The 17,997-nt window shown below is 35.1% G+C and overlaps 1 protein-coding gene across 1 annotated transcript in view; it reads left to right on the plus strand.

Moving 5' to 3' along the window:
* Positions 1–17,997, plus strand: part of SOS1 (SOS Ras/Rac guanine nucleotide exchange factor 1) — an 80,047-nt gene that overhangs the window by 7,102 nt on the left and 54,948 nt on the right. The window contains exons 3-8 of the mRNA XM_029938552.1: positions 2,000–2,131; positions 4,013–4,177; positions 6,178–6,387; positions 10,055–10,198; positions 16,550–16,660; positions 16,736–16,834. Coding sequence (XP_029794412.1) covers positions 2,000–2,131; positions 4,013–4,177; positions 6,178–6,387; positions 10,055–10,198; positions 16,550–16,660; positions 16,736–16,834 — 861 coding nt within the window. The remainder of the gene's footprint in view (positions 1–1,999; positions 2,132–4,012; positions 4,178–6,177; positions 6,388–10,054; positions 10,199–16,549; positions 16,661–16,735; positions 16,835–17,997) is intronic.

A 17,997-nucleotide genomic window follows, 5' to 3' on the forward strand; every position in this document is an offset into this window, starting at 1 on the left:
TATTGCTGTTCTGTTTTCTTTTCCTTCCACCTCAACCCCTGCCTCCCATTTTGCCTCTACAATTCTACCAATGCCTTTTTTTCCAAAGACCTATATGAAATATATTTAAGAATTGTCATATTGAGTTCAACTTCTCTTAACTTTTCTTTCACTGTTCTACACCAATGCTTTTTAGACACTTTAGTAAGCCATAAAATCACTTTTTGCATTGCCCAGTTAACTTTTTTTTTTTAATGAATAGAAAGTATCAGTGCATTGCATGTAATAAGGGGCGGGTTTGTTTTATGAGCTTTGTTTATTTATTTATTTTTTAATGTTTTTTATTTATTTTTGAGAGACAGAGACAGCCTAAGCAGGGGAGGGTCAGAGAGAGGGGGAGATGTAGAATCTGAAGCAGGCTTCAGGCTCTGAGCTAGCTGTCAGCACAGAGCTTGACTCAGGGCTGGAACCCACGAACCGTGAGATGTGTAAGGATGTAATGAGATGTATTAAGAATTTACTATTTCTTACTGTGAGTTAAGGTTAAAAGAAGGAAGGAAGAGAGGGAGCGAGGGAAAAGAAAAGAGCAGCCACAGGGCCATACCGTTATATGATTTGCACCTGGTTAGACCCATTTAGTTAACCTCAGGTTAAACCCATCACTGAAAATTCTAATTGGAAGCCATACTTAAGTTAGTCCTAAGTCTCTTAATTGTCATTTTTGGATTAGCAAGTCTAGTACTGACTGGGAAAAAGGAAAAGACTTTTAGCTTTGGATGTTGCTTTCCACCTTCTCCTCCTTCTCTTTTCTCCCTTTTCACCTGCCAAACCCCCCCCCATATTTTGGACCTTTGTATTACCTGAATAGTGTCCTGGCAAATAGTTTTTCTGCTAGGCATTTCAAAATATTTGTAAACTCCATTTGTAACTACAATAATTTCTTTCAACATACCTCCAGTTCCATTAATTCAAATCGAAAAGGTCACTTCTTATATTTGGCAGCTGATTTAGCCTCAAACCTACATGAAGAGAAAATTCATTTAACTTAAATGGGTTAAACTATTCTCACTTTATAAATGTGTTCTTAACATGCCCTAGAATCAATATGTTTTCCCCCCAAAGTGTCACATGACTATCTCTTTGTATTTTTCATTTTAATATCAACTGACAAAACTTTTATTTAGATTTAAAATCAGGAGTGATATTGAATTTTATCTAATAGTTTTTAAGCACTAGTTATATATATGTATTTAAATTATGTTAATAGCGACCTCTGCTGGTTTTCTGTGTGGAATCCTGAAAGTGGAATGTAAGACTGAGCGAATGAGAGTCCCTTTTATTTGATGTGAATCACATTTATTAAAGTAGGAAAATTCAGCTTTTACATTAACATGAATTCCTCTACTTTCAATGGCAATTCTAACCAAAGTGCTAGAAATTAAAGAGAAGTACTTTGTAAAAACTAATAACCTTTAGAGGATTCAAACTTTAATGATGAGCTACAGTGTATAAAAATTGTTACCAGTGCAAACCCTTGATTTCCATGATTTGTAAATAGTTTTGAAGTCAAGTACTTTTGCATGTTGAATAAAGTAAAGAAAAAATTTCTTAGAGGTTTCAAGTGCAAAGTGCTACTTGAGATGTAATTGGTATTGAAAAGACAGATGAATGAAAATTGGATTTAGATATTTGCTTCTTGGACTGAGGTCTTGTTCCTTCAGACTTTATATAAGCATTGTTTATTCAAATCATTCTTGTCATTAGCTTTATCACAGTAAAGTTGAAATTCTGAATGTGATTTTCTCCTCTAGATAATACAAATAATGTTTAGTCTCTTAATTGTTTAATTAAGAGACTAATACATTGACAGCTATAGTTTTCTCTTAACTCTGTTTGTAGTATGAATTATAGCACATGTGTAAAGCCTGCTTTTGGTATTCTTTGATTTTAAAGTAAATTGTAAGTGAAGAGCACTATTTAATATATTTGTTGCTTAGTTATTATTTTCCTATTTTCCAAGGAACGTGTTCAAAAAAGTTTCCCTCATCCAATTGATAAGTGGGCAATAGCTGACGCCCAGTCGGCTATTGAAAAGAGGAAGCGAAGAAACCCTTTATCTCTCCCAGTAGAAAAAATTCATCCTTTGTTAAAGGTAAAGCTGAAATACTACCTTCTTGCCTTTTAGAAGCAAAATGAAACCCATCATTTTCAAATACCAGCATATATTTTGTGGATTATAGTCAATTGAAGAGTAAAAGTCATTTTAATTTTTCCAGAAGTCCTTTCATGGGGAAGGATGATATGACAACAGGAAAGTATAAGTTGGGTAACGTGACTTAAAGTAGTTTCATACCAACAAAAATATGCAAATTGAAGGGACTAAGAAAAGTTATAAATATGGATTTTGTTCAGCTCAGGTGTTACCAGTACCTCAAAGAGAATTTATGAAACTCCTGTCTTGTTGGTTAGACCTCAGGGTTCCTACAAATCCTTCAGATGTAATCCTTCACATTGTTGGATGTGTGGGGACCTTTGTGAGTCTGCCACAGGGCTAAGTGTAAAATCTGAACAAAAATTGTCTGAGGTTACCTAAACATCTGAGTCCTAGCTCTCATTTAAATCAGTCAGCTGAATTTCTCCATAACTTGTAGAAAGAATAATTGCTGGAAACTCTAATAATGCTGTTTCTATTTATTTAATAAGATTAACAAACTGTAGATTACCTCTGATGTCAAGAATATAGATATTACAGTAATTAAAGTAATTAATACTTTTGATATCAATAATTTTGTATATACTATAATACAAGCAAAATGTTAACGCTTGCACACATTATCTTTAATCTTTATTACTCAACAAAGTTTTTATTATTATCCCCAGCTTGTAGATAAGGTGACCAGGGCAAAAAGTGATTAAGTAACTCTTAGTCCATAGTCACAGTGCTCCAAGTGGTGGTGGTAGGGAATTCCAGTCTGTTTGATCTTGTCCAGGACTTAAGGTTTAAGACTAAACGCGTGGGTGATGTTTAAGACCGTCAAAGGTTATGTTTTGTTCTCGGGTTGTTGGAATAGAAATATCTGTCTATATCTGACTGGTCTGAGGAAATAAGTGCAGGTTATAGGGAATTACTAATCTATTCATAATTACATACTTCTGTTTAATTCTTTTCATGATTTTTACTAGCCCTACATTGACTTACACTCTAAGAGAATTAACACATCGAGGTGTATGTTCCTCTGTGTTAATGATGATCCTGAACTATGAATTTTATGATTATGGCCTAATTGCAGATATTTCAATTTATTAACATATCCTTATCACTATAAACATTTCATAGTTTTTACATGCCTTTAAAGGTAAATGCCACCTGTCCCCAATTTATAAGCAAACTTCGTATTTCCAAGGTATTTTTTTATTGGATTGCTTAGAAAATAAGTTTGCTTTCCTGTTGGAACTAGTCAGCCCCACAAAAGCCCATACTTTCTTTGAAGTCTAATAATACTATTTAACATACTCTTAGCAACCACTATTGTTCAGGAGAACATAGCATGATTTTTTTTTTCCATTGAAGCAGTACAAATACCAGGAATGTGCCACTAGGGTTTTGGGATCCCAGGTTCCTTTGGAAAGAAGAATAGAGGTATAAGACGAGTACCTATTCCCAAATACCAGTAATATATTAACTTTTGTTCTGCATAAAGAAAAAGCCTCTTTTGTCATAGTTAATTCCAGATACTCTGAATTAGGTAAAGTGAGCATTTCTCCCATCCCCCAAACTGGGGCTTCCCTTCCTAGGTTAAGGATGATTTAGTAGTATATTTTACATGATCATAGGTAATTTTGTTTTACCTTACATTTCCAAATAGCAATATGTATGTTATTCATAGATGAACCACTTACAAGTAAATGTTGCTGATAATCACAGGCCTGAGTGAAAGTTAAGCCAAATTGTATACTTTAAAAAAATTTTTTAATCAGTGTGTCAAATTTATAGTATATAATTTTTAAACATATTTTTCTTTTAATTTTTCAGGAGGTCCTAGGTTATAAAATTGACCACCAGGTTTCTGTTTACATAGTAGCAGTATTGGAATACATTTCTGCAGATATTTTAAAGTTGGTGGGGAATTATGTACGAAATATACGGCATTATGAAATTACAAAACAAGATATTAAAGTGGCAATGTGTGCTGATAAGGTAAGATACTGATCTTCTGTATGTTCTTAAATTTTTATTCCTGTTTAATTGGATGCTAACATACTATTCAGACAATAAAATTTTATATTATGTGTTAGGGTATATTTCTAGTAATCTAATAGCAACTATTCAAGATATCACTTTATGGAAATAGGATATTATATATATATATATATTATGAAGCTCTGTTTATTTTATTAAATGTTCTATTAATTTATTTTGGGAGAGAGAGAGTGTGTCTTGAACAGGGGAGGGGCAGAGAGAGAGGGAGAAAGAGAATCTCAAGCAGGCTCTGCACTGTTAGCATGGAGTCTGCCCTGAGGCTTGATCTCACGACCATGAGATCATGACCTGAACCAAAATCAAGAGTCAGATGCTTAACTGACTGAGCCACCAGCTGCCTCTGAACTGTGTTTAAACATGTCATGCAATTTTTCTTTTATGTGTTCCTGCAAGTAGAGTCAATAATGGTAATAATCTCTTATTAATGAAATTCTTTAAATTATTTAGATTGGAATACTTAGAAGGTGATGAATTTTGACAACAAATTTTGAAAATGTAAAAATACTAAACTCTTGAGCTTTATTTTAATACCTAGCTATCTTTAGAAACTACTTATGTGGTTTTATTATAATAATAATATTAAGAGCAAACATTGGGGCACAATGTGTGTGGTGCCTACTAAAAATGAAAAGAGCAAACAGTATTGAAAGTTAAGCATATATATATATATATATATAATTTATTCAATTTGGTCCACTCCTCTAAGGAGGATGCTCTTCTAAAAGGGAAACTGAAATTTAGAGAGAGAAAAATTGACCCAGAATTTTTTTGAGAAGTTTCAAAGCTGGGACTCAAACTGCAGATCTCAGTCTAAAGTTCTTAGTTATGGCTCTAGACTCCCTCAATATTTTCATTGTATGAAAATGACTTTGCGGAAAAGAAAATATTTTCGGATGAAGCATTTCATTCCATTTTTTCGCTCACTGTACTCTTATTTTGCAATATCCTCTCTAATTACTAAATGCACTTCATTATCTTCTAGTGTTTATTTTTTCTTTTAGAGAGGTGCCTAGGTGGCTCAGTCGGTTAAGTGTCCAACTTCCACCCAGGTCATCATGATCTTGCAATTCATGAGTTCGAGCCCCACGTTGGGCTCTATACTGACAGCTCAGAGCCTGGAGCCTGCTTCAGATTTTGCGTCTCCATCTGGCTCTGCCCCTCTCCCGCTCATGCTCTGTTTCTTTCTCAAGAATAAATAAACATTCAAAAAAATTTTTTTTAATAATAAAGAAAAGAATGTGAACAAGAGTAAAAATCATCTGATCTGAGGCTGGGTTTCAAATGTATTGATATTTTTAAATGAATAAGTATTTGGTTTTTAAAATATCTTTCAATGAATATAAAATATTTGATACTTTTAAATAAATCAGATAAGTAAAATATTTTTGAGGACATACTATGAGCTTGTACAGAGAGGAGATGCTAAAGAAGTTTAAAACTAGGCTCCAGAGTTGATGAGGGAGGTTAAATTTGTGAAACAAGCAGAAAGTAATACAAGACAAAATATTACATCGTGTAATAATAGTAGGCTTTTTGAAGAAGCGGAACTAGTTTTGATGAGTCTCCAACAAATGTGGTCCAGGAGGCCAAATAGCAGACTGAATTCTTCAGATGCAAGGCAATGAGGCCCTGGAGTGAGTGGTGATGACAGGGGTATGAAACAGAGTCCAAGACAGGATTTGGGAACAAATTTGAAACAATAGGTTAACAAGAGAGGAAGACAGGTAGATAGCAATATTAGTAGAGAGCTTGGAGGAGAAAGTTTGTGGTATTAGATGTAGAATTCTGTTTTAGAGAAGATTCGCAGGGAGCAGCGGCAGTGTAGCCAAGAAGAGATGATTGTGTTTTTATCACTTAAGAACTGTTTGAGGGTGCTTATCTTCAACTATAGATTCGTATTTCACTGTACTGTTTTTTGTATATCTCTGACTATGTAGGTATTGATGGATATGTTTCATCAAGATGTGGAAGATATAAATATATTATCTTTAACTGATGAAGAGCCTTCCACCTCAGGAGAGCAGACTTACTATGATTTGGTAAAAGCATTTATGGCGGAAATTCGACAGTACATAAGGGAACTGAATTTAATTATAAAAGTTTTTAGAGAGCCCTTTGTCTCCAACTCAAAACTGTTTTCAGCTAATGTAAGTATTGTTGTATATACATCTATCATTGCATGTGTGGTTATTTTTACAGGTGTTATTTTCACATGATCCCTCGAATTTGAATTTGTGTGGTTTATGATTGCTAATTTGTCATAATTTCTTAAATTGTGTGATTTAATTCATAGTTTGAGCTCAGAGTTGCTACAACAGTTTCAATAAATTCAACATCAAAAATTAAAAGACCAAATCTAAAATAGACTGAACTATGAGTGCGAGTGAATTCACAGTCTTCCATGGACTCCAAGGAATAAAGCCTCTTGTTAAGGTGGAAGATTTTTTTTTGTTTTTTTTGACTCACTTGAGTCGTTCAGCTAATACTTTCTTAGTGCTGCCTGTATATATTGTTGGGCACCACATAGTACTTGGCAGTAGGGATTCAAAGATGAGGAGGAAGCAATTCTTACCTCAAACCGAGTCTAGTCAAGATGGAAATGTAAACTTAATGTTAAATTGCAGCACAGTATGCTAAGTACCATAATAGAAGTGTGACAACAATACTTTGGGGAACAAAGAGAGGGGGCCAATAACCCTGAAAATTAGAAACGGATTACTGATCTTATAGTAGTGATCAAACCAACCTAATTGAGTCCTGGGGAGATGCTGAACGCTGAGAGCAGCAGAGATTGTCCAAGGGGGTTGCATCCGTAGATTGTCTGAGGCAGAGCTCTGGGCCTGGGTGACTGGCGGAAAAGCACTGCCCACTACAGGAGCTGAGACCGGGGCTCACGTTAGGCGATGAGCGAACGTGAAAAGTGACAGGGGTAGTTTATGAGTTGCACAAATCTTTAAATATAGCAAAAAAGACATTGAATTGCTCACTTTAAATGGATAAATTACATGTATATAAATTTTACCTTAATAAAAGTGTTTTTAAAAATAAAGGAATAAAGAATTGCTAATGGTTTCTTAGGACCCAAAAATCAAGAACCATACAATAAAAAATTAATGAATTGAATTTCATTAAAATGAAAAACTTTTGCTCTTCTAAAGACATTGTCACAAAAATAAAAAGGTAAGCCACAGATTGGTAGAACTTATTTGAAATACATATATCTAATAAAAGACTTGAACCCAGAATATACAAAGGACTTCTACAATTCAATAATTAGAATAACAGCCTGACAATTTTAGGTGGGCAGAAAATTTACACACTTTATAAAAGAAGGTATACCAGCGACCAAAAAGCACATTGAAAGATGCTCAACATCTGTAGTGCTCAGGGAAATGCAGTTAAGACCGCAATGAGATACTACTACAAACTCATTAGAACGGCTGTAATTAAAAAGATTGACATTACTAAATGTCAGAAAGAGAGTGAAGCAACTGCTTGTGGGAATGTAAAATTCCTTTGTTGCTTGTAAGAATGTAATTGGTACAAATACTTAGGAAAAGCAGTTGGCCATTGATGTAACATTATACATAAACTAGCCATACTACGTGCACTTCCCCTCTTAGGTTTTTAACCCCAAAGAAATGAAAGCATGTTCACACAAAACTTGCTCATGAATGTTCATAGCAGCTTTATTTGTAATGGCTCCAAACTGGAAACATCCCAAATATCCATCACAGATAAATGGATAAACAAATTGTGACATGTCCATACAGTGGAATACTACTCAAAATTAAAAGGAATGAAGTAGTTATGTAAGCAACAACGTGGATGTATTTCAAAAATGTGACCTTAGAAACTAAACAAATAAGATTATATATGATTCCATTTGTTTAATATTGTAGAATTCTAATCTTTAGTGACAGAAGGTAGATCACTGATTTCCTGGGGGCCATAGTGGTGATTAATAGGGATTGAGCATAAGGAAACTTCTCAGGTTAATAACCGTGTATTATTATCTTTATATAGCTAAAAGAATAAATAATGTCATAAAATCTCATCTAAAATTACATAAAAATAGGTACTGAACAAATGCAAATGAGTATTTGTTTTTTAATTACCACATTTTTCAAAAAGTCAGGATTGACAGTATTCAGTGTTGTATGTAAGGGTTTGACCAAACTGTTACTCCCATACACTACTTATGGGAGGGTAAACCAGTGGACTTTTTTAAAGAAAATATCCATTGGCATTTTAAGTGTGTAACCCCACCCATCACAGAAGCCTGTCCAAGAATCTAACCTGCAGAACGTCATAAGTCACCAAGTGTTGTATTGGGCGTTCTTGTATGCATGTCTGTCTGTAACAAAAATGAGTTAACAGAGGAGTAGAATGAAGCAATGAAGTAAAAGGGGACTGTCTGGACTCGTGCACATTTTTTGTCACTACTGGTAGAACAACAGTTGGGCGTGCAATGGGAAAGGCCAGGCAAGAGGAGCGCTGCCGCAGCCCGGAGGCTTGTGGGAGCTCTTCCGCTCCGCCCCTCGGTACGGTGGCTGTCTTGAAGGAAAGCGCTGTGTGACTGAATTGCTACCGGAACTAGCCATTCTCTTCATGAAGCACTACTTTTACCTGAAAGAATGACTGACAGGCCTGTGGTTATTTAGACGTGTTTAGTTGGCCGACATTTCTCAAAAACGAATGAAGTGGGGGAATAAAATGAACAAACCTGTCTCTTCAAGGAATGTGGCAGTATTTGTTGACAGTGATAAAATTTGAGCTTTCAAATGAAATAAAATTTTGGAAAATTTGTGTCTACTCCCAGGATCAATAATGATGCTAATAGGTTTGGTCTTTTAATATTCTGTAGTTAAGTGTGTTAACATTTGGAAAATCTGCAAAATTCAATGGACCACTGTTTTCTAAGTGACCAAATTCATAATGCTACAAAAACACACACGGGTAAAGGATCCATTCAAAGTTTAATATAGCCCAATAGATTTTGATGTAACAGTACAAAATTGATGTGGTTTCAGATTCCACTTGTAACTAATCTTTAAGAAACTACCATTTGTTGAGTTTGGGCATAATATCATGAAAGCATGTTCACTCCATTTATATCAAATGTCCAGAATGGGCAAATCTGGGGAGATAGAAAGTAGATTAGTGGTTGTCAGCCCCTGAGCAAAAAAGAATGGAGGATCCTGCTAACGGACTTAGGTAGACCTTCTCTTTGAGGTGATGAAGATATTCTGGAATCTTATAGTGGCGATAATTGAACAGCCTTGAATATGTGAACACCATTGAACAGTGCAAATTAAAACAGTGAATTTTATGGTATGTGATGTATCTCAATAAGGAAACTGTACTGAAAAAGAAAATTATTTGAATAGACTATTAAAATATTCCTCCCTTTTCCACCTCTGTGTAAAGCTAGATTTTCTTTGTATGCTTTAACCAAAAGAATGTATCACAACAGATTAAATGCAGAAATATATAAGAAAATCCAGCTACCTTCCATTAAGTCTATTAGAGATTTGCAAAAATGTAAAAAAGTGCCAGTCTTCTCACTACATTTTTTTTTGTTTTAAGGAAATACGGTTTTCAAAACAGTGCTATGTATTATTTTGAGAACCGCTGACCTTAAAGAAATATATTTGCAAAGTGTACTCCTTTGCAAAAAGAATTCTTGAATTGTTTTTTACTTATATTTGTAAGTTGTTATAATTTCTCATAGTTGTATTTGTCATGTTAAATTTTGTGATTATAAAATGACTTATTGGCTCAAAATTTGTAATATGTTTTTCCTCCCAACAGGATGTAGAAAATATATTTAGTCGTATAGTAGATATACATGAACTTAGTGTAAAATTACTGGGCCATATAGAAGATACTGTGGAAATGACCGATGAAGGTAGTCCCCATCCCTTAGTAGGAAGCTGCTTTGAAGATTTGGCAGAGGTAAGTACTTTAATTATACACCTCAAAAAGTCCAGATAAAAGCCCTACATCGCATTAAAAGTGGAGTCTTAATTCATGTTTCCAGCTAAAATCATGGATATTAACTGCTGACTACGCAGCTACATTGCCTGTTCCTCATAGGGTTATTGTCAACTTTTGTTTCTATTGTCATGAAACATACAAAAAAGTAGTCTGTTAACCATTATGAAAAAGCAGATCCCATTGAGGAGAGGCATTTACAGCTGACACTCAGTCATCTGTCTTACATAGCAAAGCTAAGAAAGTCCATGAGTGCCCTGTCAGTGAAGAAGCCATGGAACTTGGATCTGAGGTTAGACTACTTGTGTTCTGGTCTACATTCTGCTACTTATTCGTTGTATGTGACTATGGGCAGTTTATCTCAAATCTGTAAGCTTCCCTATCTATATATCTAAAATAGGGATAATAAGGCTCAGGATTTTTGTGAAAATTAAAGTAACCTACCTAAAATATTTTGCTAACCACCTTCACACAGTAAACTATTCAATATATGATAACTGTACATTATAATTTTGAATAGGAGGAGTGAAAATAGAAAAATCAGGTCTAGGACTCAAATATCGTGGGGGTGAAAAAATAGTAACCCCCTCCTTGGGTATTCAAATGCTACAATATATGAGTTAGTCCTAATAAGTTCGTATTGGTCATTCTGAGACTTCTAGCTCTTACTTTGTTCTTTCTTTAAAATCCATAAACACAGGGTTGAGTTTGTAAAACAAAAAATTTAAGATTTTCAGGCAAAACAGTATGGTAAGCTTACGCTTCACTAATGGCGCCTCCACTCTTCCTTCAAACACATAGTAGTCATAAAGTACATTTTTTAAAAAAGGAATCTGCGTATGAAATGCCCAGGTGGCTCAGTCAGTTGAGTATCTGACTTTTGATTTCAGCTCAGGTCATGATCCCAGGATCATTGGATCGAGCCTCATGTTGGGCTCAGCACTGAGTGTGGATCCTGCTTAAGATTCTCTCCCTTGCTCCCTCCCCCTTTGATCCTCTGCTCTACTTGTGTGCTCGCCCCCTCTCTCCTCTCTCTCTTTCTCTTTCTCTCAGATAAATAAAAAGGATTTTTTTTTTAGTTAAAAAGAAGGAATATACATAACTGGACTCAAAAATAAGGTCAGAAATAGAGGTTCAAGGTAATGAGCTTTGGTAGCTGGGTGTTCAGCTATTAAGGATAATGAAGATTAAATGTGCTCCATGAAAGTGAGCAAGACTTCTTGTTTCCAGGCCCTGATTGTAAGAGTATGCCAAAGAAATCTGTCAACCTCCTGCCTGCAAAGTGTTATAGAAAGTTGTAGACTTGAGGTGCGAGAACAGAAAGACTACTTTATAACATATGCTTTAAAACTTAACAAATTATCCCACAATATTAAGCCGATATGATATAGAGCCTGAGACCCAAAAATCACAGAGCAGGTTCTGGTCTGAAAAAGCGATCATGAAGAGATGAGAGAGAAAAAAAGGAAACCAAAAACTAGAAGCCTCCCCCTCAGAAACATCTAATACAGAATTCCAGAATGCAAGACAAACAATAATGCTGAGTGTGATATCTAACAAAATCAGCAATTAGGAAAAAAAATTCATTCCAGATGAAATTAATTTTGTACAGTAGACATATGAAGACTTTAAAAGAAGTTTAGGATGCCCAAAGAGGTAAATGAAGAAGTATGACCCATTTATAAAGAAGACATTGCGAAACAAAAATAAGTGGAGAGAAAATAAGAACAGGTAGGTATCAAAAGAAACAATTAGGGGCTCCTGGGTGGCTCAGTCAGTTAAGCGTACTACTCTTGATCTCAGCTCAGGTCTTGATCTCAGGGTCATGAGTTCAAGCCCTGCTTTGGGCTTCATGCTGGGCATATAGCCTACTTAAAAAAGGGGAGGGCGGTGGGGTGCCTGGGTGGCTCAGTCAGTTAAGCATCTGCCTTCATCTCGGGTTATGATCTCATGGTTTGTGAGTCTGAGCCCCACATCAAGCTCTCTGCTGTCAGCACAGAGCCCACTTCAGATCCTCCACCCCCCACCCCTTGCCCCATCTACCCTTCCCCTGCTCACACACGCTCTCTCTCTCAAAAACAAAAACAAAAAAACATCCCCTTAAAAAAGGCAATAAGGGATATTGGGAATAAATGTAAAGAAAGACTCATTGTGTAGTCAACATTTGCTAGGCCTAGTTCAAAGAGAAGATCTATGAATTGGAAGAAGGAATTGAGGAATTCCCTGAAAATGTGACCCACAGCAACCACAGTTAAGAGTATGAAAGAAGAGCTGAAAGTAATGAAGGCTGCACTGAAAGGACTATCTAATAGGAGTTTCAGATAAAGAATGGTGGAGAAGAAATATTTGAAGAGGTAGAAATTGAGCATTTTCCAGAAACCAAGACATGAGTTCCCAGATCATAAATGAATGCCAAATAGTGGGCAGGGTAAGTAAAAATAAACCTATTCCCAAAAATATTATAGTGAAACTACAGACCAAGGATAAAGAGAAAATCTTAGAAGCTGTAAGAGAGAAAAGAGAGTATTACTTGAGAGGAACTATCATTAGAATTACAGAAGGCTTCTCTTTAACAATAGAGGCTAACAGGCAGTGGAGGAATATCTTCCAAGTACTAAGGGAAAATAGAATTTTTTGTCCAACTAAACTTTTCTTCAAGAGTGAGTTCAAAGTTTAATAAAGCTTGTGAGAGATCTTCATGACCTTAGAATAAGCAAAGAGTTTTTAAATAAGACAACACCACCATAAAAGAAAAAATTGATAAGCTGGGTTTCATTAAATGTAAGAACATCTGTTCTCAGCAGGGGTGCCTGGGTGGCACAGTCAGTTAAGCATCTGACTTTAGATTTAGGCTCAGGATCATGATCTCACGTTCATGGGTTTGAGCCCTGTGTCAGGCTCTGCACTGACAGTGCACTGACTTGGGATCCCCTGTCTCCCTCTCTTTCTGCCCCTCCCCTGCTTGCGTGCATGTGCACGTGCGCACGCTATATCGCAAAACTAGATCGTTTATTTAAAAAAACTGGTTATCCATATGGGAAGAAAAAATTCCTTCCTTAGCTCACTTCATACCCAAGTTCTCAACAGATTAAAAACCTAAAAAACGAAAAGCAAATTTTGCAAGTTTGGAAGAGAGGGGCGCCTCGGTGGTTCAGTCAGTTAATTAAGCTCTGATTGATTTCAGCTCAAGGTTATGTTCTCACAGCTCATGAGATCAAGTCCCATGTTGGGCTTCATGCTGACAGCACAGAGCCTGCTTGGGATTATCGCTCTCTGCCCTTCCCCCCACTCACGCACATTTTCTCTCTTTCTCTCTCAAAATAAACTTTAAAAAAGTTCAGAAGAGAATATAGGAGAATATGTTTATGACTTTGAGATAGAAAAGATTTCTTAAAGAACCTAGAGAGTGCAGACTATAAGGGATTAAAATTTTAAAAACTTCTGTTCACAAAAAGACACTATAAAGTTGTGAGAATATGAAAGAATGAAGTTAAACTATTCATCTCACACTATTTACTAACATAAAATGGATCTTATACAAGAGCTAAAATTATAAAACTCTTAGAACATAGCTAAATGTTCACAACCTTGGCTTTGGCAAAGGATTCTTAGATGTGACAGCCACAGTATGAGCTACAAAATGAAAAATAATTTGTTATTTTATAATATATATAAATATGTAAACATAATTTGAAGTTGGGTGGTAATGGGAGGGAGGGAGGTGTGATTCTAAAAGGACAGGGGAGACCCCTGTGGTGATGGAAATGTTCTGTGCTTCACTATGGCAGTATCAATGGCCAAGTCATGATATTACACTATATTGTACTATTGTAAAATGTTACCATTGTAGGAATGAGTGGCGCGCACACAGGATCTTTCTATATTATTTCTTGCAACTGTATGTGAATCTAAATTATCTCAAAAAATGTATGTTTATTCAATAGAATGTTAAAGAATTTAGAATAAATGAATGGAAGAAACTACATTAATCCAAATGGATAAGTCTTGGACATAAGTTTGAATGTAAAGTGCAAATTGCAGAAGACTAAGTACAATGGGGCGCCTGGGTAGCTCAGTCGGTTGAGCGTCCGGCTTTGGCTCAGGTCATGATCTGACAGTTCGTGGGTTTGAGCCCCGTGTCAGGCTCTGTGCTGACAGCTAGCTCAGAGCCTGGAGCCTGCTTCCGATTCTGTGTCTCCCTCTCTCTCTTCCCCTCCCCGCTCATGCTCTGTCCCTCTCTGTCTCAAAAATAAATAAAACATTAAAAAAAATTAAAAAATAAAATTAAATTAAAAAAAAGAAGTACATTGTGATATTTATATAAAGTTTGAAAGCATTGCCTTATTTCTTGATATATATGTAATTATGATATAAAAGCATACATGGAAATGATTTCCTGTGGGGATCAGCAGGAGAGGAGACAAGCTTGTGAAAGGAGGATCAGCTACCACTAAACTGTCTTACTTCTTTTTTTTTTTTTTAAGCTGAAACAAGTTATTATAAAATGTTGAAATTTTTGGAGCTAAATGGTGAATATAGTTACATTAGTTGTTCTACTGTACTTTTCTGTATGTTTAGAATATTTTCTACATTTTAATCATTGATCTACAATTATGTATATTGATCATTTTTTTTGGTGAATCTTCAATTTTAACCAGTAAACATATCGGTTAATACATGATTTTCTGATTAGTTTACAGATTTATTCTCAAGGATAAAACTATGTGATGAGAGGTTGGATCCCCTGTTGTTGATTTTTTTCTCTTTTGAAATTTGCCAGTTAACATTTTAATACTGAGTACCATTTATTAGGTACTTTTATATGTGCGTGCACTGTTGGTAAGCATTTTGCATAGGATATCATTTAATTCCTAAAACAACCCCTTGAGAATAGGTATTATCCACATTTTCCAATGAAGAAACTGGCTTTGTTTATCAGAGCTCACACAGCTAATAAGTAGCACAATCAGAACTGGAACCTGAGTCTCTGTGACCCTCAAGTTGGGATTTTAAGCCACTTCAGTCTTAGCCTTTGCTTTATGTATATAAAAATTCTATAGTACATTAAAATTTACTCAAAGAGAAGGAGGGCAGACATTATCTCCTGTACAAGATCATTTCTGGAGTTCAGGAGACCCAAGGTAAAAGCATCACATCACAATTTTATTCCTCTCTCCCATTTACTTTGCCCATACCTGACTCCTTCTTTTTGTTACTGCGGAAAACTTACCATCCATTCCTGTAAAACCTACAGTGAACTGCAAGTTCCAGTTTATATTATAGAAATTTTTAGTTGGGAAAGTAGTTGAAGGAGTTGAAATTGGGAAATGAGTTAGGAGCCAGTTCAAGGAATTCAGGATGACTTAGAACTTTATAAGCCATATTGTGTTTCACAGAGATTAGAACTCCGTTCTCCTGATTTCTGATCTTAATATTGTCATTATTCAATCTTAAAAAAAAAACAAATCTAAGAAACATTAAGGGTAATTAATTAACACAAGTATCGTTTGTTCTGTCCTCTTCTGTACTCCTCCACTAGATGTCCTCCTCCTCTTTCTAATTATCCTTCCTAGAAATGAGCTCTTGCTAGAATGTGCAGTTTTCATAATAGTTGTTTAAACCAAGAACAGAGCATAGGATGGCTCCTGCTAAAATCAAGACACCTGTTGTCTTGTTCCTCAGGAATCATCAAAACCAACAGATTACAACCTAACCATTAAAACTGTTTAGTCTATTATTGATTGATGATAGAATTTTTTGGCAGTTTGAATTAAACTCCTGTTTAATTGCTTGTGAATGCCATAACAATGAATTTTAGCTGATATAAACTGTTACCTCTGGCTTACAGAATGTGAAAATAAAAGTTTAGCACTAAGAAATAACCTTGAGAAAATAAATGTTGGGTGCCCGTATTCTAAAGGTTTATTATACTTTATTTCATTGTAGATATCTGTATTTTTTGTTGTTCGGGTTAAACTTTGTTTTCTGGAACCAAAAGTCTGCCCATTCTTATGACTATTTTTGTTGATAATGCTCTACTAGGATCCTTGGATGGGAAGTATCATAAAATACAAGGATGGCATTATTCATCAGAAAGGCCTGATTTACTTACTCTCTTCCTGGAGACTATTAAATGTATTTTACTAGAATTATAATTAGTGGCCATGTAATTTTATTTAGAGGCTTTAAGAGAAGTACCTAATTGTGCTAGCTTAGGTGTACCTGTAATTTAATCTGTCTGTATTTCTGGTGGTAGGTTATTTATGTTTTAACTTGGAGAAAGTTTATGTTTTACCTTCTTTATTTTCTAAGGAACTGGCATTTGATCCATATGAATCATATGCTCGAGATATTTTACGGCCTGGTTTTCATGATCGTTTCCTTAGTCAGTTATCAAAGCCAGGAGCAGCGCTCTATTTACAGGTATAGTAATTTTTAAATCAAGATCTATGATGTCTGAAAAGTAATCTTAAAAAAATTAATCACTTTGTTTTTTAGTCAATAGGCGAAGGTTTCAAAGAAGCTGTTCAGTATGTTTTACCCAGGCTACTTCTAGCCCCTGTTTACCACTGTCTACATTACTTTGAACTTTTGAAGGTAAGAAAACTCTCATTGCAATTTATAAAATATTCAAATGTGATACAATTCTTTTTTACCAGTTTATTTGTGAGTTATTATGTGAGTACCCGGGAACATTAATCTGTATCTATTTTCTTTTTCTAGTTAGGAAGTAAATGTAGGGGCGCCTATAAGGCTTCGTTGTTAAACATCTGACTCTTGATTTCCCATAGTCGTGAGATCAAGCCCCCTACGGGGCATGGAGCCTGCTTACGATTCTTTCTCTCCCTCTCCTCCCCTCTTTCTGTTAAAAAAAAAAAAAAGAAAAAAGCAAATGTAAGTGAATCTGCAAAAAAGTAGAGAATTTTCTCTAGTTTTAGGAGTGAATTTTAAAAGAATAATCAGATATTTTTATCTTGTGCCCTTTTTGTTTACATGGCACATTGTTACATGGCACATTGTTAGGCATCCATAAAACATAGCGAGAAGCAGACAGCTGCGGTATGTTCATATAGAGGGACTATAGGCAGGTAAAAATTGACAGATATACAAAACTAATTTAATCATCCAAATAAGACCAAGTGTGTATATTTGAGTTTGAGATTATCATCTATGCTTTCTCTTAAATGAAAACAGAAAATTTAACACTGGAAATCTCTACACCTTCCTTAGGTTTTATTGGTAATAAAAAGTACAAGACTAGCAAAATAATTGAGAGAACACATATCTGGGTTTAATTTCAACACATCATAATAACCATGTGTTTTTAGATAAGATTAAATTGAGGACCAACAGAATAATAAGATTGTAATTGATGTAATTTCATTTATAACAGTGTAATGTTTATCTTGATCATAAGCTTTATTTTAGAAAATAAGAACACTAAAGACTTTAATCTGAAGGCTTGCATGGTTGGACTTTTGCTATGTGTTAAAATTCAACAGTATATTTTCTAATATTCCTTGATCTCTGTGTAGTAGACTGATTTGAAGATTGGTCCTTTTCCCCCGTAACATCACAAATATTATAAAAATTGTAGCCCCAAATGCTTAAGTACAAGAGTTATGGGAAAGGATTACAGATAAAAATTCAGAACTGAATGATGGAAAACTTAGTATCAAAAATTGAGAAATGTTAAAATTAAGAGATTATTTACCCTCCCCAGATGGTCTTGGGTTTTGTTTGTTTGTTTGTTTTAATGC

The sequence above is a fragment of the Suricata suricatta genome, chromosome 4 (genome assembly GCF_006229205.1).
Source record: "Suricata suricatta isolate VVHF042 chromosome 4, meerkat_22Aug2017_6uvM2_HiC, whole genome shotgun sequence".
Classification (NCBI taxonomy): Eukaryota; Metazoa; Chordata; class Mammalia; order Carnivora; family Herpestidae; genus Suricata; species Suricata suricatta.